Here is a 21,622-nt window from a genome sequence, read left to right as displayed (position 1 = left end):
ATACATGCAAGTTGGTGCCGTGGCTTAGTTGCTTAAAGCGCCTGTCTAGTAAACAGGAGATCCTGGGTTCAAATCCCAGCGGTGCCTTTGCTGGTGATGAAGTAGCGCCTTGGGCTGAGAAGTTTTGGTCTCCGTAAAAGGGGGTGCAGAGGAGTGCTAGAGCAGCATGCAATTTAATTTGCGAACCACCCCTCAGATGCTGCCCAGAGTCATCTCAGCAATGCAGCATGGCTCACCTGGTCAAAGAGTTTGCCTTGCAAACACGTGATCCTTGGTTTAGGACTGCTGCAAGCCTGGAAGGAGCTACTGCATGTGGCGCAGAGTGTAGCGCATTGGACTATTAGTCTGCGATTTGAGGCCATTTGAAGTTCGTGGGTTTGAGTCAAAACAGATTGGTGACTTCTGGCCTTTTGTTTATCATTAAATTGCAAGCTTATGCCCTTGGGCAACAGAAAGTTGTGAAAAATCTCATAAGCTGACCAGCCCGTGGACCTTTGTCCTCACCGCTGGATGTTTTGATCAACCTACTCACCCTCCTAGTGCTCTGCTTGGCGCTGTGGCTTAGTTGGTCAAAGCGTCTGTCTTGTAAACAGGAGATCCTGGGTTCAAATCCCAGCGGTGCCTTTAGCATCCCTTGTGTGCCTCAAGCATGTGCTTTTCTGAGATCGGACTGCAAACAGGGATAGGAAAGGCAGCAGGCGATTCCATTTCCAAACCACATCCTGATAATGCTAACGCTCTTTTGAACAGGTCAACAGTTGCTGATAGGCTCTGTGGCACAATAGATAGCAAACTGGACTTCTAGACTGCCAGATTAGGCCATTCAAAAGTTAACTAATGGCACTTGGCCAACAAACCCAGAGGCTAGCTGGCCTCCCGAATCAGTTGTCAAAAAAAACATTTTAGGCTGTGCAGAGCCTGGCCGTTAGCCTCTTATCTGGATGCTTTTATCCTCTAAGTGCCGCTCCCTGGGAGAGTGTGTGCAGGTTGGCGCCGTGGCTTAGTTGGTTTAAGCTTGTGCCGTAAATAGGACATACTGAATTCGGTCCCACTTTATATTAAGTGGCCTTAACTACTATGTACTTACATCAAAAAATGAATACATGTACTTATTGTGTTCATATTGTATTGTTAATAGGTTTTGCTGCTATTGAGGTGGAAAACAGGTAAGGTTAGGGACAGATTTGGTGGTATGGGTAAGTATAAGGGTGTGTTAAGGTCTGAGGGATGGGTCAACCATGTAATTATACATGTAATTCTAGAAATTAATTACAGATGTAATTACGTGCAGATATTTTTCAAATATAAGTACAATGTAAAAACATGCATGTACACAATAAGGGATTTGTACCAAATTAATAATTAAAATTTAAGTACATAGTAGTTAAGGCCACTTAATATAAATTGGGTCCCTGAATTCAAATCCCAGCACTGTCTTTGCTGGTAATCAAACACCACCTTGGGTTGTGTTTTTTTGCTTTGCGCAATCAGGCGGTACAGAGCCAGGAAAAAAAAGCTCCACACATGTCTCTGTGGTGCAATGGATAGCGTATTGGACTTCTAGACTGCCAAATGAGGCCATTCAAAGGTTGTGGGTTCGAGTCCCGCCAGAGTCATTACTTTTGGCATTCTGTTAATGGCGCTTGGCCAACAAACACACATGCTCTCTGTCCACCCCTCCAGAGTTATAAAACTCTAAATCTCAATTTCTTACTAGATACATGCAAGTTGGTGCCGTGGCTTAGTTGGTTAAAGCGCCTGTCTAGTAAACAGGAGATCCTGGGTTCGAATCCCAGCGGTGCCTTTGCTGGTGATGAAGTAGCGCCTTGGGCTGAGAGCTTTGGTCTCTGTAAAAGGGGGTGCAGAGGAGTGCTAGAGCAGCATGCAATTTAATTTGCGAACCACCCCTCAGATGCTGCCCAGAGTCATCTCAGCAATGCAGCATGGCTCAGCTGGTCAAAGAGCTTGCCTTGCAAACACGTGATCCTTGGTTTAGGACTGCTGCAAGCCTGGAAGGAGCTACTGCATGTGGCGCAGAGTGTAGCGCATTGGACTATTAGACTGCGATTTGAGGCCATTTGAAGTTTGTGGGTTTGAGTCAAAACAGATTGGTGACTTTGGGCCTTTTGTTTATCATTAAATTGCAAGCTGTTGCCTCGGGCAACAGAAAGTTGTGAAAAATCTAATAAGCTGACCAGCCCATGGACCTTTGTCCTCACAGCTGGATGTTTTGATCAACTTACTCACCCTCCTAGTGCTCTTCTTGGCTCTGTGGCTTAGTTGGTTAAAGCGTCTGTCTCGTAAACAGGCGATCCTGGGTTCAAATCCCAGCGGTGCCTTTAGCATCCCTTGTGTGCCTCAATCATGTGCTTTTCTGAAATCGGACTGCAAACAGGGATAGCAAAGGCAGCAGGCGATTCCATTTCCAAAGCACATCCTGATAATGCTAACGCTCTTTTGAACAGGTCAACAGTTGCTGATAGGCTCTGTGGCACAATAGATAGCAAACTGGATAGCGTTTCCACTGCCAACAGTACCCTTACTTGATAGGCGTGGTGTATTCCAGAAAGTAGTGATAACGTCACTTGATAGGCGTGGTGTATGACGGAAAGTAGCTTGACGTCATTCGATCGCGCGGGAAGAGGAAAGTTCATCGCAAACAACAATGGAGGACATACAGCAGATCCTATTCTTGCTTCTCGGTGTGTGGCTGTTTATCTCAAGGAAGAGACAATATTTGTTTGAGCAAAGGCTACATGCTGCAAGGAAAAACACAGCGGAAAAATACAGGGGAATTTGGGAAATTTTAAGGAGCTGGGACGAGACAGACAACCGCGCGAGTAAAGACAAGGCAAGACAAACACGACGGCGCAGGCGGGTAAGCTTGAGCTAAGCTAACTTTTTTATGTCATGTATTAATGTATTTCGTCTTATGTGCTAACTAAGCAATATTGTTTTAGATTAAATAACCCTACACTGAATAAATAAGTACAATAAGCCCTGCCTGTGAAACCAGATTTTAACTGTGCCAACTGTAAACTACAGTCTATTCATTAAGCACTATGAAGGTTACTTTTTAAGATCATTAAACTTTTACATGAATCTGTTGATGCCTATATTATTACAAGTGCAATACTAGTTGTGGTTAATGATAGATTAGAAGTATAATTTTGAGAAAATAGTTATATCTGTAAGCTATTTTTTCTTTGTGCTTTAATGACACCAAAGTTCCCTCTCTGGTGCAGTATATTAGATATTTTAACAAATTTATATATTCTATCGTGTCCAAGGGTAACTCTTACAATGTTTATAATACTTTATATAATACTTTATGTATTTTTTCATTCGGCGTATGATAGTTGCACTTTTAATTAAATGACCCACCATCACTGCGACATTGTATTAATCTTAACTTTTTTGTTTGTTTGTTTTCTAGATACTCAATCTGGTGCAAAATCAGCGCCGCAGACCAACCGTTTGGACTTTCAGCCGCTCAAATGACTGGTGGGATGTGATCGTTCCAGGATTCACACACACACAGTGGTTGAACAACTTCAGGATGTCTGAAGAAACATTTATATTCCTTTGTGCCATGGTGCATCCAGCAATGGAAAAGCAGGACACAAACTACAGAGAGTGTGTTCCCCTTAAGAAAAGAGTTGCCACGGCACTATGGAAGCTTGCAACCAACAGCGACTACAGAAGTATTGGCCATCTTTTTGGTGTCAGCAGAACAACAGTGTGTCGGTGCGTCCAGGAATTCTGCAAGGCCGCTAGCATGTTGTTAGTTCCAGAACAGATATGTTTCCCTGACCAGCAGAAGTTCAAAGAGATGGCAGCCTACTTTGAGAACCGGTGGGGGCTTCCACAGTGTGTTGGTGCCATTGATGGGTCACACATACCCATAATAGCCCCAAAGGAGTACCACTGCGATTACTTTAATAGAAAAGGCTGGCATTCCATCATCCTGCAAGGAGTAGTTGACGGAAAAGGACTATTTTGGAGTGCATATGCAGGAATGGCTGGAAGTTTGCATGATGCTCGGGTTCTGAGACTATCTACATTGTGGGAGTTGGTCGAGCTACCCAGCTTGCACCAGGAACATCAGTAGGGTGAATGCTGGCTTTTATGTGCTAGGAGACTCTGCCTACCCTTTGCAGAATTGGCTCCTAAAACCAATCCCTGACAATGGCCGGCTGACAGCAGAACAACTGACCTACAACAAAAAAGTGTGCAGGGCTCGGGTGGTGGTAGAAAATGCTTTTGGGAGACTCAAAGGAAGGTGGCGGTGCCTTATGAAGAGGAATGACAGCGACATCGAACTGGTGAAGTCCATGGTGTTGACTTGTTGTGCTCTGCACAATCTTTGTGAAAGGCATGGAGAGGATTACCAGCACGAATGGGATACACCTGTTGCTGCAGAGCCTGTGGTGCCACTGGCACAGGGTGCAGAGGAGGAGGGCAGGGATGTACGCGAGGGTCTGATGCGTTATTTGAACAGTTAAATCTGTTGTACAGATAGCAAAGGCACACCTGTGTAAACGCTAAGTTTTGATTTTATGGACATGAATAAATCCTTTTTACTTTTACCCTGCCTCTTCATATTTTGTGAAATATTTTTGCCACTGCCTCTTATGTAGATGGTGTTTAAACATGAGGTATAATTCATTTTGGGTAACTATATCAAATGGCCAATCTGGTAACGCTTAAGATAATACTGCGCAAGTACACATAATTTACAGCATACCTTTTGGTAATTATAGAGTGTGTACATGTAATTATAGGGGAACAATTTATAATATTTGGTGAATAAAGGAGTAACAACCATGAAAAATACAAATAAAATGCAGTATTTCATAACCAAGCTACCCAACTAAGGGCTAATTATTTTAATATTACATGGTATGTAGCTTATGACCTATTATGCTAAAAAACATGGAAAATTACAAATAATTTATGCAGTAATTCATGATTACAGCCCGGAAAGTACTGCGTAAGTACACCGAATTTACAGCGTACCTTTCTGTAACTATTGTACATACTTTATAAGTACACGTGTAATTATAAGGGAACAATTTATAATATTTATAATATTAATTTATAATATTTGGGGTAAAGGACTTATTACTCTGCAATACATATGACTGTAAAAATAAATAAATTCAGATTTTGTTTGCAATAAATGTAAAGTAACACATTGCTAACTAATTTGTATTTAAGGCAAGCATAATCTCCCAAATGGCCATTATGGCCAAGGTAGCAAACAATAGATGTCATTGACACCAGATGACAGGAACATTAATAAATCGACCTCAATTTATAGAATGGGTAAGGGAGGAATTGTGTGAGATGGCCATTGAACACAGGACACATGAGGTAATAAAAAAGTACTTTAATTTAAAAAGTCAAACAAATGCTATTGACAAAAAAATGAGCTGTGCGACAGAAAAACGGTTTTGTAAACAAGTGCAAACAAAAATTAAAAGTGCAAACAAAGTAAACGAGTGCAAACAAAAAACTAAATAAGTCCAAAAAAATTAAACAAGTCCAAAAAAGTAAACAAGTCTAAAGTGCTGTGTGCAAAAGAGCACAAGTGGCTGGATCATGGCACAGGGTTGGGGCGACTACTCAACGCCTGCACCAGCTGACTGAGCGTGCCGAGGAAGGCCTGATTGAAGCTTGCAGACTGCTCCATGTGTTGGCGAGTTAGTTCAGCCTCATGCCGCCTTGCCTCACGTGCATCCTCCAGCATAAGTTCGAAGTGCCGGTCACGGCGTTCCTCCATCCTCTCCAACCACTCCTGCTGCTTCTCATCAGCTGCCTGCATCTCAACCAGGGCCGCATGAACATCCGGTTGCCCCCTTTTCCTCTTGCCTGGAATGCAAAAGAGACAGGAATGTTGGTTTGTTTAGCAAAGCATTCTGATCCTTGTGATTTGAGCCAACCAATATTATGGGGAGATATCTACAGTACTACAATACAATGTCTAAATTGGACATGTATATATTAACATATGACGATAATGAACTCATGATACAATATTGCGCTACTCCACGACATATGATAAAAGGTAAAAAAAAAAAATTATTGTCGATTAAAAATGAAAACTTGGATATTACATTGTGGGTTTAAATGGATAGGCTTGGACTTGGTGCTTGTAACCCAAGGACAATGGTGACACCAGAATAAAAATATTCATGATTCTGAAGCTGAAAATACTGAATTATTTTAGACGAATATTCTTAACGTTCTGGTAATAAGACATTTGCCATTATGAGGACCCACAAATATTCCCCCATTGCATTAGTATACATCATAAGCAACATTATATAGTAATTTAATGTAGTACTGACACTCTGAAAACATGAATTTTTTCTCACACAGTAATTTTTATTTTGGGAGAACTATCCATGATACATATTGTCAACATCCACAATACGTATTGTTGCGCTTTTGTATTGCGAAATATATTATGGCACGATATATTGTTACACCTCTAGTATATATTATTACAGTATTATACATTTCTTTTCACTCTGGTGTTCATGTCTTACCGATTGTAATACGCCGAGGTTCACTCGAAGTTGATGGAGCAGATTCTGGTGGTGGTGTCGGGGTTGATGTCCTGGCAGGCGAACTTGAGCTTTCAAGGGTGGAAATCTCATCAAGTGCCTCCATTTCCTCCTGACAGCTAGGATGCTCAACTGAAAATTTACAAAAGTCACGTTAATAACACAAACGGCAACAATGCGGTTGAGATAAATACAGAACACACAACGTAGTAGGACTGAGTGGGTAGCCAAACAAAGCATTTTTACTTTGTATAATGTACATAAGTATTTTTTTTTCAAGTATCTATAATTTTATAAGAGTAACTTTTATTGCACTACATTCCAAAGCATAATATTGTACTTTTTACCCCACAACATTACTGTACTGTTTAAGCCTATTGAATGTGGACATTTTCACCTTGCTCTGATATTTCATAATAATTTTCAGTTCAATTCAATTCAATTCAATTCAAGTTTATTTGTATAGCGCTTTTTACAATACAAATCGTTACAAAGCAACTTTACAGAAAATTATGTTTCTACAATATTTAGTAGTAGCTAGTAGTTTGTGCACGTTTGACAGGATTTTAGAAAAATAAAAATAATAATAATAATACAAGACGTAGTCAGCTAGATGATGAACTATCAATATTATTAATTAATAGTAATTATATGATGCAGTCACACATGTAGCAATAATTGTTAGTTCTGTTTGTTGATTCAAGGTTAGGATCATCTGGGGTCCTCTGAGGGTCAGCATCATCTCTTCTCAGGTGTTCTGGATCAAGACTGGAGCTTGTGTAAATCCTAGTTACCACGGGATGTAAATCCCGTGGCAAAACATAGAAACAAAATAGAGACATCATTAGCATAGCTGCTGATCCAACAAAGTAAAATTAGTTTAACCCAAGCTAAAGAATAAAAATGCAGATGCAACTACACTCACAATTTAAGAGATACATTATTCGAATGCTTGGCGAAAGAGATGCGTTTTTTTAATCTAGATTTAAACAGAGAGAGTGTGTCTGAACCCCGAACATTATCAGGAAGGCTATTCCAGAGTTTGGGAGCCAAATGTGAAAAAGCTCTACCTCCTTTAGTGGACTTTGCTATCCTAGGAACTACCAAAAGTCCAGCGTTTTGTGACCTTAGGGTGCGTGATGGGTTGTAGCGTGGTAGAAGGCTAGGTAGGTACGCAGGAGCTAAACCATTTAGGGCCTTATAGGTAAGTAATGATAATTTGTAACAGATACGGAACTTAATAGGTAGCCAGTGCAGAGACTGTAAAATTGGGGTAATATGATCATATTTTCTTGACCTGGTAAGGACTCTAGCTGCTGCATTTTGGACTACCTGTAGCTTGTTTATTGACGAAGCAGGACAACCACCTAGAAGTGCATTACAATAGTCCAGTCTAGAGGTCATGAAAGCATGAACTAGCTTTTCTGCATCAGAAACAGATAACATGTTTCGTAGCTTGGCAATGTTTCTAAGATGGAAGAATGCAGTTTTTGTAACATTGGAAATATGATTTTCAAAAGACAAATTGCTGTCTAATATAACACCCAGATTTCTGACTGTAGAGGAAGTAACAGTACATCCGTCTAGTTGCAGATTGTAATCTACAAGATTCTGTGTGGTGTTTTTTGGTCCAATAATTAATATCTCTGTCTTATCCGAATTTAATTGGAGAAAATTATTTGTCATCCAATCTTTTACATTTTTAACACACTCTGTTAGCTTAGATAATTGGGAAGTTTCATCTGGTCTCGTTGAAATATATAGCTGAGTATCATCAGCATAACAGTGGAAGCTTATTCCGTATTTTCTAATAATATTACCAAGGGGCAACATGTATATTGAAAATAGAAGGGGACCTAGGACGGATCCTTGTGGCACTCCATATTTTACTGATGATAAATGAGATGACACCCCATTTAAGTAAACAAAATGGTAGCGATCGGACAGGTAGGATCTAAACCATCTTAGAGCCTGCCCTTGAATACCTGTATAGTTTTGTAATCGATCTATGAGTATGTCATGATCTATGGTGTCGAACGCAGCACTAAGATCAAGTAAGACTAGAAATGAGATGCAGCCTTGATCTGACGCAAGAAGCAGGTCATTTGTAATTTTAACAAGTGCAGTTTCTGTGCTATGGTGGGGCCTAAAACCTGACTGAAATTCTTCATACAGATCATTTTTATGCAGGAAGGTGCTCAATTGAGCAGACACAACTTTTTCAAAAATTTTAGACATAAATGGAAGATTTGAAATTGGCCTATAATTTGCCAGTACACTAGGATCTAGTTTTGGTTTCTTAATAAGAGGCTTGATAACCGCCAGCTTGAATGGTTTTGGGACGTGACCTAAAGATAACGACGAGTTAATGATATTGAGAAGCGGTTCTTCGGCTACAGGTAACAGCTCTTTTAGTAATTTAGTGGGTACAGGATCTAATAAACATGTTGTTGGTTTAGATACAGTGATAAGTTTATTTAGCTCTTCCTGTCCTATATTTGTAAAGCACTGCAGTTTATCTTTGGGTGCGATGGATGAAACTGAAGTGTTAGACGCTGTAGAATCTACATTCGCTATTGTATTTCTAATGTTATCTATTTTATCAGTGAAGAAATTCATAAAGTCATTACTATTTAACGTTGGTGGAATATTTGAATCAGGTGGCGTCTGGTAATTTGTTAATTTAGCCACTGTGCTAAATAAAAACCTTGGATTGTTTTGGTTATTTTCAATGAGTTTGTGGATATGCTCTGCCCTAGCAGTTTTTAGAGCCTGTCTATAGCTGGACATACTGTTTTTCCATGCAATTTTAAAAACTTCCAAGTTAGTTTTTCTCCATTTGCGTTCAAGACTACGAGTTACTTTCTTGAGAGAGTGAGTATTACTGTTATACCATGGCACAGTACGTTTTTCTCTAACCTTTTTCAATTTGATGGGGGCAACAGCTTCTAATGTATTAGAGAAAATAGTGCCCATGTTGTCAGTAATTTCGTCTAATTCATGTGTATTTTTGGGTACAAATAGCAGTTGAGATAGATCAGGCAGGTTATTTGCGAATCTGTCTTTGGTGGCTGGAACAATAGTTCTGCCCAGACAGTAACGCTGAGACATATAGTTAATATCAGTTATACGCAGCATGCACGATACAAGGAAATGGTCTGTAATATCATCACATTGGGGTACAATATCTATAGCAGTAAGATCGATTCCATGCGATATAATTAGATCTAGTGTATGATTAAAACGATGAGTGGGCCCGGTGACATTTTGCTTGACTCCAAAGGAGTTTATTAGGTCAGTAAACGCAAGTCCTAATGTATCATTTGCATTATCAACGTGAATATTAAAATCTCCCATGATTAGCGCCTTATCAACTGTAACTAGTAGGTCTGAGAGGAAATCTGCAAATTCTTTTAGGAATTCTGTATACGGCCCTGGTGGTCTATACACAGTAGCCAGAGCAAGAGATACATTAGATTTCTTTTGCATGTCTGACAGTGTAACATTTAGCAGAAGTATTTCAAAAGAGTTAAACCTGTATCCTGTTTTCTGGGTAACATTGAGAATATCACTATATATTGTTGCAACACCTCCTCCACGACCAGTCTGACGGGGCTCATGCTTATAACAGTAGTTTGGTGGAGTAGACTCATTTAGACCAAAATAATCATTTGGTTTTAGCCAGGTTTCAGTCAAGCAGAGTACATCAAAACTATTTTCTGTGATCATTTCATTTACAATAACTGCTTTGGGTGTGAGTGATCTAATATTTATGAGCCCAAACTTTAAAAATTGTTTTTGTTCATTTACTTTACATTTTTCTGGTTTAATTACGATAAGATTTTTTCTAGATCCTACATTATATTTTGACCTCACTATTCGGGGAACAGACACAGTCTTAATAGTTTTTACAGCACAAGTACTTTTATCATTTAAGCGGGTGGAACAAAACTCATCATAATAGTTATTAGAGAATTGTCTTACTAGTCACATGGAGCGAAGTGTCCTGGAGATGTTGTCAGAGAGCAGCTCCGCTCCGATTCTGCTGGGGTGTAATCCATCAGCGCGAAACAGCCTAGGACGCTCCCAGAAAAGATTCCAGTTATTAACAAATAGCAGTTTCTGTTCTTTACACCATGACAACAACCATTCATTTAAAGCAAAAAGTCTACTGAACCTTTCGTGTCCTCGTCGATACGTGGGCAGTGGTCCTGACACGACGATCGTCGCCGCGGGCGTCGTGCTGCGAACCGTCTCGATCAGGCTGCTGAAGTCCCTCTTCAGCGTCTCCGTCTGCCGCAGCGTGGTGTCGTTAACCCCGGCGTGAAGCACGACCGCTCTGGGGCTCTCGTCGACCTTCAGGATCGCGGGTATCTGCGCAGAAACATCGAGAACACGAGCACCAGGCAAACAATGAGTGTGCACTTTACCTTCGGCTAACGTAGCACTTACGTGTCGGACGATGGAGTCTCCGATGATCACGGCGTCGCGTCCTGTCTCGCGGAGGGGAGCGAAGCGGTTCCGGATGGAGATGTCGAAGGCAGGAGGGGGAGAAGTCGTCGCCCGGGACCCGGCTCGCGTCCTCCGCTGTGGATGCACCCAGGGTCCGTGGTGTCCCGGCGTCGCAGTGAAGGACATCTGGGAAGATCGCGTCCTGGGTGCACCGGGCCTGTGCAGAGAAACACACGGAGTAGACGTGGTGGGACTGTTAACAGATCGCTGTATACTTACCCCGGACTTGTGAGCGTCAGCCCGGGATGATTCCAGCGCGGTTCTCCGCTCTCTCAGCTGGGCCTGCCTCACCTCCAGGTCGCGAATCTGCTTTCCCACGGCCTCGAGCTCGAGCTGCACAGAGTGGAGACATCCATCCGCCATTAAAGCAAGTAACAGTGAGTACAGCAGTGGTAATGTGTGTGAATAGAGTATTAGCAATGTTAGCGCAGTTAGCTGCAACCACGCCGCTGATGCTAACGGGCTAAAAGCTAATAGCGGACCCGGGAGATCAAAATAAAACTAGTGATAGCGAGGCGCTCTGATTGTTTTTGTTGTAGAATACAATAGAGGATATATTCACACGTTATATAAACGGAAACGATGATGTATACAATTGTTTTTTGAGTTAAAAATAGTCAATGAAAAGAATATAGTGACGGAGCTCAAACGCAGTACAGCCGCCAACAACAAACAGGAAGTGACGTAACTGTGTTAGGACTTCGGAGTTCTTACTCTTTCCTTAAGCTATATCATTGGACCCATCTCTCTTTAATATATATTTAGTAGAATATGTTTAGTAATAAAACAGTTGTATTTTATTAGGGTATCTGTAGGCTACAAGTAACGTTACTGGACATGTACTCCGTCCACCACAGGCTAATAAACTAACGTTAGCGTTTTGCTAGCTTGCAAATGATCGGTTGATACCAACTGGCTGGCTGACAGACAAACAACAGACTTGCACAAAAGTTGTGCATTGAACGTAAGCTTTCCCGTGATCGATGTATACTAACGTTATATTTCACAATTACAAACTTACCGGGAGGCTCCATCATCGACTCCAGCAATGAGGTAGCCGTATCGATGCCTCCTTCTCGTCCCAAACTCGCCGGTCTGTGCCCGTAGATGGCGTCCATCATTTCTAGCCACTTCCAATTTTTTTCTGTGAACACCACTCCGGCTGTTGTGGTCTTTCACCTTACGATAGTCACTCCGCAGTTTCTTGCATTTAATGCGGCACTGCTCGGACGTCCGCTGGTAACCCTCGACAGCCATCCTCTCAGAAACATCAGAATCAGAATCAGAATCAGAATGAGCTTTATTGCCAGGTATGTTCACACATACGAGGAATTTGTTTTCGTGACAGAGCTCCGCAGTGCAACATAACAGCGACAGAACAAAAAACACAATAAGGAATAAAAATACAAAAAAATACAAATAGGTGGGTAAGGATTGACAATATACAAATTGACAATGTATGGCAGGTATATTAAAATGAGCATTTATGTATGTACATGTATATTATGTGGAAAAGTTTTAATTGTACGCTAAGTATGTGTGTTGGATAAATAAGTGTATGTGTATATAAATATAAATATAAGTAGTGTAGTGTGTTCCATGTATGTACATGTATATTATGTGCAAAAGATTTAAGTGTACGCTAAGTATGTGTGTTGGATAAAAAGTGTAGTGTATATAAATATAAATAGTGTAGTGTGTCCCACAGTTATTATCAGCTGTTCATAAGATGGATTGCCTGAGGGAAGAAACTGTTCCTGTGTCTGGTCGTTCTGGTGCTCAGTGCTCTGTAGCGTCGACCAGATGGCAACAGTTCAAAGAGGGAGTGTGCTGGATGTGAGGGGTCCAGAGTGATTTTAACAGCCCTTTTGCTCACTCTGGATAAGTACAGTTCTTGAATAGATGGGAGGGTTGTACCGATAATTCGCTCAGCAGTCCGGACTACCCTCTGTAGTCTTCTGAGGTCAGATTTAGAAGCTGAGCTGAACCAGACAGTTACTGAAGTGCAGAGGATGGATTCGATGATGGTGGAGTAGAACTGTTTCAGCAGATCCTGTGGCAGGTTAAACTTCCTCAGCTGGCGAAGGAAGTACAACCTCTGCTGGGCCTTTTTCACAATGGAGTCAATGTGAATGTCCCACTTCAGGTCCTGAGAGATAGTGGTGCCCAGGAACCTGAATGACTCCACTGCAGTCACAGTGCTGTTCATGATGGTGAGTGGGGGGAGTGCAGGGGGGTTTCTCCTGAAGTCCACAGTCATCTCCACTGTTTTGAGCGTGTTAAGCTCCAGGTTGTTGAGAGTGCACCAGACAGCCAGCTCTTTAACCTCCTGTCTGTAAGCAGACTCGTCACCGTCCTGAATGAGGCCGATGAGTGTGGTGTCATCTGCAAACTTCAGGAGCTTGACAGAGGGGTCCTTAGATGTGCAATCGTTAGTGTACAGGGAGAAGAGGAGTGGGGAGAGAACACAGCCCTGGGGAGCTCCGGTGCTGATTGTACGGGTGCTGGATGTGTATTTTCCCAGCCTCACTAGCTGCTGCCTGTCTGTAAGGAAGCTGTTGATCCACTGACAGATGGAGGTGGGCACGGAGAGCTGAGTTAGTTTGGGCAAGAGGAGGTTTGGGATGATCGTGTTGAAGGCAGAGCTGAAGTCCACAAACAGGATCCTCACATAGGTCCCCGGTCTGTCTAGGTGTTGCAGAACATAATGCAGTCCGATGTTTACTGCATCGTCCACAGACCTGTTTGCTCTGTAGGCAAACTGAAGAGGATCTAGCAAGGGTCCAGTGATGTCTTTCAGGTGGGCCAGCACCAGTTTTTCAAATGACTTCATAACTACAGACGTTAGAGCCACAGGCCTGTAGTCATTTAGTCCTGTAATTTTGGATTTCTTTGGGATAGGGATGATGGTGGAGCGTTTGAAGCATGAAGGGACTTCGCACAGTTCCAGCGATCTGTTGAAGATCTGTGTGAAGATGGGGGCCAGCTGGTCAGCACAGGATTTCAGACAGGTTGGTGTAACGCAATCTGGGCCTGGTGCTTTTTTCCTTTTCTGCTTCCGGAAGACCTGGCGCACCGCATCCTCGCTGATCTGTATTGCAGGTGTGGGGGAGAGGGGGGATGCAGGAGGTGTGAATGGTGAGAGCGCTTGATTGGAGAGGTGATCAGGATGGGTTGCAGGAGCTGTGAATAGTGTGAACGGTTGTTTGGAGAGGCATTCAGGGTTGGTTGCAGGAGTTGTGAATGGTGTGAATGGTTGTGTGGGGAGGTGTTCAGGGCAGGTGATGGGTGTTCTTTCAAACCTGCAGTAAAACTCGTTCAGATCGTCTGCCAGTCGTTGATTCTCCACAGTGCTGGGGGGTGGTGTCTTGTAATTGGTGATCTTCTTTAGGCTTTTCCACACTGATGCGGAGTCGTTCAAAGTAAACTGAGTCCTTATTTTTCAGAATAATTCCTCTTTGCCACTTTGATCTCCTTTTCCAGTGTGTATTTAGCCTGTTTATACAAGACATTGTCCCCCTTCCTGTAAGCATCTTCTTTGGCCTGACGGAGCTGTCTGAGTTTTGCAGTGGACCACGGTTTGTCATTGTTGTAATTTAGTTGAGTCTTGGTAGGAATACACATATCCTCACAGAAACTGATATATGATGTTACGGTCTCTGTGAGTTCATCCAGATCGGTGGCAGCAGCTTCAAAAACACTCCAATCAGTGAGGTCAAAACAAGATTGTAAATCCTGCTCTGCTTCATTAGTCCATCTTTTTACAGTCCTTAATACAGGTTTAGCTGATTTTAGTTTCTGCCTGTAGGTCGGTATAAGATGAACCAGAAGGTGATCAGAACGTCCCAAAGCTGCTCGTGGAACAGAGTGAAATGCATCCTTTATTGTTGTGTAACAGTGATCCAATATATTACTGTCTCTTGTGGGACAAGTAACATGCTGTCTGTATTTTGGCAGTTCACGGGAGAGATTGGCTTTATTAAAGTCCCCAAGAATGATTAAAACAGAGTCTGGGTGTTGTTGTTCTGTCTCTGTGATCTGCTCAGCGAGTTTCTGTAAAGCTGAGCTCACGTGCGCTTGAGGAGGGATGCAAACACTAACCAGAATGAGCGAGTGAAACTCCCGCGGCGAATAGAACGGCTTGCAGTTAATGAAGAGCGTTTCGAGATTTGAGCAGCACGTCTTCTTTAACACAGTTACATCTGTACACCACCGTTCATTGATGTAAAAGCATGTCCCGCCGCCGCGCGATTTCCCCGTTGATTCTGCGTCGCGATCCGCTCTAAACAGCTGAAAGTCCGGCAGATGGAGCGCGCTGTCCGGTATGGTGTCATTCAGCCAAGTTTCCGTGAAACACAGAGCAGCAGAGTGAGAGAAATCTTTATTTGTCCGAGAGAGCAGAAGCAGTTCGTCCGTTTTGTTGGGTAGAGAGCGGAGATTTGCCAGATGGATGCTAGGCAACGGCGTTCGAAATCCGCGTTTTCTGAGTCTCACGAGCGCGCCAGCTCTTTTTCCCCGTCTGCGCGTCCTCTTGAAGCGTGTGATCAGCGCAGCCGCTCCGCCGACAAGAATGTCCAGCAAAACATCAGAATAGTCGAAAACCGGTGAAATATCGGGAGATGTGTGTTGCCGAATATCCAGCAATTCGTCCCTGGTGAAACTGATTGCAGGAATATAACTAAAGACAGGACAAACTAACAAAAACACAAAAACAACTGCAGAGCACGTCACGGAGGCAGCCATCCTGTATCGGCGCCACTCGTCTATGCTAAAAACACTCGTCAACATGCTAAAAAACCTTTTCGTTTCTCACCATGCCATCGAGTTCCCTTTGCACCCTTTCTTCACCGATGATACCCAAGAAAAAAATTTAAGTACATAGTAGTTAAGGCCACTTAATATAAAGTGGGTCCCTGAATTCAAATCCCAGCACTGTCTTTGCTGGTAATCAAACACCACCTTGGGTTGTGTTTTTTTGCTTTGCGCAATCAGGCGGTACAGAGCCAGGAAAAAAGACTCCACACATGTCTCTGTGGCGCAATAGATAGCGCATTGGACTTCTAGACTGCCAAATGAGGCCATTAAAAGGTTATGGGTTCGAGTCCCACCAGAGTCGTTACTTTTGGCATTCTGTTAATGGCGCTTGGCCAACAAACAAACATGCTCTCTGTCCACCCCTCCAGAGTTATAAAACTCTAAATCTCAATTTCTTACTAGATACATGCAAGTTGGTGCCTTGGCTTAGTTGGTTAAAGCGCCTGTCTAGTAAACAGGAGATCCTGGGTTCGAATCCCAGCGGTGCCTTTGCTGGTGATGAAGTAGCGCCTTGGGCTGAGAGTTTTTGGTCTCCGTAAAAGGGGGTGCAGAGGAGTGCTAGAGCAGCATGCAATTTAATTTGCGAACCACCCCTCAGATGCTGCCCAGAGTCATCTCAGCAATGCAGCATGGCTCAGCTGGTCAAAGAGCTTTCCTTGCAAACACGTGATCCTTGGTTTAAGACTGCTGTAAGCCTGGAAGGAGCTACTGCATGTGGCGCAGAGTGTAGCGCATTGGACTATTAGTCTGCGATTTGAGGCCATTTGAAGTTTGTGGGTTTGAGTCAAAACAGATTGGTGACTTCTGGCCTTTTGTTTATCATTAAATTGCAAGCTTATGCCCTCGGGCAACAGAAAGTTGTGAAAAATCTCATAAGCTGACCAGCCCGTGGACCTTTGTCCTCACCGCTGGATGTTTTGATCAACCTACTCACCCTCCTAGTGCTCTGCTTGGCGCTGTGGCTTAGTTGGTCAAAGCGTCTGTCTCGTAAACAGGAGTTCCTGGGTTCAAATCCCAGCGGTGCCTTTAGCATCCCTTGTGTGCCTCAAGCATGTGCTTTTCTGAGATTGGACTGCAAACAGGGATAGGAAAGGCAGCAGGCGATTCCATTTCCAAACCACATCCTGATAATGCTAACGCTCTTTTGAACAGGTCAACAGTTGCTGATAGGCTCTGTGGCACAATAGATAGCAAACTGGACTTCTAGACTGCCAGATTAGGCCATTCAAAAGTTAACTAATGGCACTTGGCCAACAAACCCAGAGGCTAGCTGGCCTCCCGAATCAGTTGTCAAAAAAAACATTTTAGGCTGTGCAGAGCCTGGCCGTTAGCCTCTTATCTGGATGCTTTTATCCTCTAAGTGGTAGAGTGTGTGCAGGTTGGCGCCGTGGCTTAGTTGGTTTAAGCATGTGTCGTAAATAGGACATACTGAATTCGGTCCCACTTTATATTAAGTGGCCTTAACTACTATGTACTTACATCAAAAATGAATACATGTACTTATTGTGTTCATATTGTATTGTTAATTGGTTTTGCTGCTATTGAGGTGGAAAACAGGTAAGGTTAGGGACAGATTTGGTGGTATGGGTAAGTATAAGGGTGTGTTAAGGTGTGAGGGATGGGTCAACCATGTAATTATACATGTAATTACAGAAATTAATTACAGATGTAGTTACGTGCAGATATTTTTCAAATATAAGTACAATGTAAAAACATGCATGTACACAATAAGGGATTTGTACCAAATTAATAATTAAAATTTAAGTACATAGTAGTTAAGGCCACTTAATATAAAGTGGGTCCCTGAATTCAAATCCCAGCACTGTCTTTGCTGGTAATCAAACACCACCTTGGGTTGTGTTTTTTTGCTTTGCGCAATCAGGCGGTACAGAGCCAGGAAAAAAAAGCTCCACACATGTCTCTGTGGCGCAATGGATAGCGCATTGGACTTCTAGACTGCCAAATGAGGCCATTCAAAGGTTGTGGGTTTGAGTCCCACCAGAGTCATTACTTTTGGCATTCTGTTAATGGCGCTTGGCCAACAAACACACATGCTCTCTGGCCACCCCTCCAGAGTCATAAAACTCTAAATCTCACTTTCTTAGTAGGTACATGCAAGTTGGTGCCGTGGCTTAGTTGGTTAAAGCGCCTGTCTAGTAAACAGGAGATCCTAGGTTCGAATCCCAGCGGTGCCTTTGCTGGTGATGAAGTAGCGCCTTGGGCTGAGTGGTTTTGATCCCCGTAAAAGGGGGTGCAGAGGAGTGCTAGAGCAGCATGCAATTTAATTTGCGAACCACCCCTCAGATGCTGCCCAGAGTCATCTCAGCAATGCAGCATGGCTCACCTGGTCAAAGAGCTTGCCTTGCAAACACGTGATCCTTGGTTTAGGACTGCTGCAAGCCTGGAAGGAGCTACTGCATGTGGCGCAGAGTGTAATGCATTGGACTATTAGTCTGCGATTTGAGGCCATATGAAGTTTGTGGGTTTGAGTCAAAACAGATTGGTGACTTCTGGCCTTTTGTTTATCATTAAATTGCAAGCTTATGCCCTCGGGCAACAGAAAGTTGTGAAAAATCTCATAAGCTGATCAGCCCGTGTACCTGTGTCCTCACCGCTGGATGTTTTGATCAACTTACTCACCCTCCTAGAGCTCTGCTTGGCGCTGTGGCTTAGTTGGTCAAAGCGTCTGTCTCGTAAACAGGAGATCCTGGGTTCAAATCCCAGCGGTGCCTTTAGCACCACTTGTGTGCCTCAAGCATGTGCTTTTCTGAGATCGGACTGCAAACAGGGATAGGAAAGGCAGCAGGCGATTCCATTTCCAAACCACATCCTGATAATGCTAACGCTCTTTTGAACAGGTCAACAGTTGCTGATAGGCTCTGTGGCACAATAGATAGCAAACTGGACTTCTAGACTGCCAGATTAGGCCATTCAAAAGTTAACTAATGGCACTTGGCCAACAAACCCAGAGGCTAGCTGGCCTGCCGAATCAGTTGTCAAAAAAACCATTTTTAGGCTGTGCAGAGCCTGGCCGTTAGCCTCTTATCTGGATGCTTTTATCCTCTAAGTGCCGCTCGCTGGGAGAGTGTGTGCAGGTTGGCGCCGTGGCTTAGTTGGTTTAAGCATGTGTCGTAAATAGGACATACTGAATTCGGTCCCACTTTATATTAAGTGGCCTTAACTACTATGTACTTACATCAAAAATGAATACATGTACTTATTGTGTTCATATTGTATTGTTAATTGGTTTTGCTGCTATTGAGGTGGGAAACAGGTAAGGTTAGGGACAGATTTGGTGGTATGTGTAAGTATAAGGGTGTGTTAAGGTGTGAGGGATGGGTCAACCATGTAATTATACATGTAATTACAGAAATTAATTACAGATGTAATTACGTGCAGATATTTTTCAAATATAAGTACAATGTAAAAACATGCATGTACACAATAAGGGATTTGAACCAAATTAATAATTAAAATTTAAGTACATAGTAGTTAAGGCCACTTAATATAAAGTGGGTCCCTGAATTCAAATCCCAGCACTGTCTTTGCTGGTAATCAAACACCACCTTGGGTTGTGTTTTTTTGCTTTGCGCAATCAGGCGGTACAGAGTCAGGAAAAAAAGCTCCACACATGTCTCTGTGGCGCAATGGATAGCGCATAGGACTTCTAGACTGCCAAATAAGGCCATTCAAAGATTGTGGGTTCGAGTCCCACCAGAGTCGTTACTTTTGGCATTCTGTTAATGGCGCTTGGCCAACAAACACACATGCTCTCTGGCCACCCCTCCAGAGTTATAAAACTCTAAATCTCACTTTCTTACTAGATACATGCAAGTTGGTGCCGTGGCTTAGTTGGTTAAAGCGCCTGTCTAGTAAACAGGAGATCCTGGGTTCGAATCCTAGTTGTGCCTTTGCTGGTGATGAAGTAGCGCCTTGGGCTGAGAGGTTTTGGTCTCCGTAAAAGGGGGTGCAGAGGAGTGCTAGAGCAGCATGCAATTTAATTTGCGAACCACCCCTCAGATGCTGCCCAGAGTCATCTCAGCAATGCAGCATGGCTCAGCTGGTCAAAGAGCTTGCCTTGCAAACACGTGCTCCTTGGTTTAGGACAGCTGCAAGCCTGGAAGGAGCTACTGCATGTAGCGCATTGGACTATTAGTCTGCGATTTGAGGCCATTTGAAGTTTGTGGATTTGAGTCAAAACAGATTGGTGACTTCTGGCCTTTTGTTTATCATCAAATTGCAAGCTTATGCCCTCGGGCAACAGAAAGTTGTGAAAAATCTAATAAGCTGACCAGCCCGTGGACCTTTGTCCTCACCGCTGGATGTTTTGATCAACTTACTCACCCTCCTAGTGCTCTTCTTGGCGCTGTGGCTTAGTTGGTCAAAGCGTCTGTCTCGTAAACAGGAGATCCTGGGTTCAAATCCCAGCGGTGCCTTTAGCATCCCTTGTGTGCCTCAAGCATGTGCTTTTCTGAAATCGGACTGCAAACAGGGATAGCAAAGGCAGCAGGCGATTCCATTTCCAAACCACATCCTGATAATGCTAACGCTCTTTTGAACAGGTCAACAGTTGCTGATAGGCTCTGTGGCACAATAGATAGCAAACTGGACTTCTAGACTGCCAGATGAGGCCATTCAAAGGTTACCTAATGGCACTTGGCCAACAAACCCAGAGGCTAGCTGGCCTCCCGAATCAGTTGTCAAAAAAACCATTTTAGGCTGTGCAGAGCCTGGCCGTTAGCCTCTTATCTGGATGCTTTTATCCTCTAAGTGCCGCTCCCTGGGAGAGTGTGTGCAGGTTGGCGCCGTGGCTTAGTTGGTTTAAGCTTGTGTCGTAAATAGGACATACTGAATTCGGTCCCACTTTATATTAAGTGGCCTTAACTACTATGTACTTACATCAAAAAATGGATACATGTACTTATTGTGTTCATATTGTATTGTTAATAGGTTTTGCTGCTATTGAGGTGGGAAACAGGTAAGGTTAGGGACAGATTTGGTGGTATGGGTAAGTATAAGGGTGTGTTAAGGTGTGAGGGATGGGTCAACCATGTAATTATACATGTAATTACAGAAATTAATTACAGATGTAATTACGTGCAGATATTTTTCAAATATAAGTACAATGTAAAACCATGCATGTACACAATAAGGGATTTGTACCAAATTAATAATTAAAATTTAAGTACATAGTAGTTAAGGCCACTTAATATAAAGTGGGTCCCTGAATTCAAATCCCAGCACTGTCTTTGCTGGTAATCAAACACCACCTTGGGTTGTGTTTTTTTGCTTTGCGCAATCAGGCGGTACAGAGCCAGGAAAAAAGACTCCACACATGTCTCTGTGGCGCAATAGATAGCGCATTGGACTTCTAGACTGCCAAATGAGGCCATTCAAAGGTTGTGGGTTCGTGTCCCACCAGAGTCGTTACTTTTGGCATTCTGTTAATGGCGCTTGGCCAACAAACACACATGCTCTCTGTCCACCCCTCCAGAGTTATAAAACTCTAAATCTCAATTTCTTACTAGATACATGCAAGTTGGTGCCGTGGCTTAGTTGGTTAAAGCGCCTGTCTAGTAAACAGGAGATCCTGGGTTCGAATCCCAGCGGTGCCTTTGCTGGTGATAAAGTAGCACCTTGGGCTGAGAGTTTTTGGTCTCCGTAAAAGGGGGTGCAGAGGAGTGCTAGAGCAGCATGCAATTTAATTTGCGAACCATCCCTCA

At 43.0% G+C, this 21,622-nt stretch overlaps 1 protein-coding gene and 12 non-coding genes across 14 annotated transcripts in view; 12 read left to right on the top strand and 1 right to left on the bottom strand.

The window, feature by feature from the left end:
- The window catches only part of LOC132151859 (uncharacterized), a 387,012-nt gene extending 375,659 nt beyond the window's left edge, over positions 1-11,353 (bottom strand). Inside the window, exons 1-2 of one of the 2 annotated variants that reach the window (XM_059560456.1) lie at positions 11,025-11,353; positions 10,557-10,946 (exon numbers count right to left, since the gene is read on the bottom strand). In XM_059560456.1, the coding sequence (XP_059416439.1) occupies positions 10,560-10,946; positions 11,025-11,210 (573 nt within the window). In that variant the 5' untranslated portion in view covers positions 11,211-11,353 and the 3' untranslated portion in view covers positions 10,557-10,559. Of the gene's footprint in view, positions 1-10,556 lie in introns of both variants that reach the window. The other variant, XM_059560366.1, reaches the window with a different exon arrangement.
- On the top strand, positions 14-87 carry trnat-agu (transfer RNA threonine (anticodon AGU)). Its single transcript has one exon. It is a non-coding gene; the product is annotated as a tRNA-Thr (tRNA).
- On the top strand, positions 551-624 carry trnat-ugu (transfer RNA threonine (anticodon UGU)). The gene has a single exon. It is a non-coding gene; the product is annotated as a tRNA-Thr (tRNA).
- trnat-agu (transfer RNA threonine (anticodon AGU)) lies at positions 1,731-1,804 on the top strand. The gene has a single exon. It is a non-coding gene; the product is annotated as a tRNA-Thr (tRNA).
- trnat-cgu (transfer RNA threonine (anticodon CGU)) lies at positions 2,266-2,339 on the top strand. Its single transcript has one exon. It is a non-coding gene; the product is annotated as a tRNA-Thr (tRNA).
- Positions 11,354-16,314: 4,961 nt separating the features above from the next.
- Positions 16,315-16,388, top strand: trnat-agu (transfer RNA threonine (anticodon AGU)). Its single transcript has one exon. It is a non-coding gene; the product is annotated as a tRNA-Thr (tRNA).
- A 463-nt stretch (positions 16,389-16,851) lies between these two features.
- trnat-cgu (transfer RNA threonine (anticodon CGU)) lies at positions 16,852-16,925 on the top strand. The gene has a single exon. It is a non-coding gene; the product is annotated as a tRNA-Thr (tRNA).
- An 891-nt stretch (positions 16,926-17,816) lies between these two features.
- On the top strand, positions 17,817-17,906 carry trnar-ucu (transfer RNA arginine (anticodon UCU)). Its single transcript is given in 2 exon segments — positions 17,817-17,853; positions 17,871-17,906. It is a non-coding gene; the product is annotated as a tRNA-Arg (tRNA).
- Positions 17,907-18,020: 114 nt separating this feature from the next.
- trnat-agu (transfer RNA threonine (anticodon AGU)) lies at positions 18,021-18,094 on the top strand. Its single transcript has one exon. It is a non-coding gene; the product is annotated as a tRNA-Thr (tRNA).
- A 463-nt stretch (positions 18,095-18,557) lies between these two features.
- Positions 18,558-18,631, top strand: trnat-cgu (transfer RNA threonine (anticodon CGU)). Its single transcript has one exon. It is a non-coding gene; the product is annotated as a tRNA-Thr (tRNA).
- Positions 18,632-19,736: 1,105 nt separating this feature from the next.
- On the top strand, positions 19,737-19,810 carry trnat-agu (transfer RNA threonine (anticodon AGU)). Its single transcript has one exon. It is a non-coding gene; the product is annotated as a tRNA-Thr (tRNA).
- Positions 19,811-20,261: 451 nt separating this feature from the next.
- On the top strand, positions 20,262-20,335 carry trnat-cgu (transfer RNA threonine (anticodon CGU)). The gene has a single exon. It is a non-coding gene; the product is annotated as a tRNA-Thr (tRNA).
- A 1,105-nt stretch (positions 20,336-21,440) lies between these two features.
- trnat-agu (transfer RNA threonine (anticodon AGU)) lies at positions 21,441-21,514 on the top strand. The gene has a single exon. It is a non-coding gene; the product is annotated as a tRNA-Thr (tRNA).
- Positions 21,515-21,622: the final 108 nt, after the last annotated feature.

This window comes from Carassius carassius, chromosome 1 (assembly GCF_963082965.1).
Source record: "Carassius carassius chromosome 1, fCarCar2.1, whole genome shotgun sequence".
In the NCBI taxonomy this organism is placed as follows: domain Eukaryota; kingdom Metazoa; phylum Chordata; class Actinopteri; order Cypriniformes; family Cyprinidae; genus Carassius; species Carassius carassius.
The sequence above is the reverse complement of the archived record's forward strand: the minus strand, read 5'-3'. Positions and strand labels throughout refer to the sequence as shown.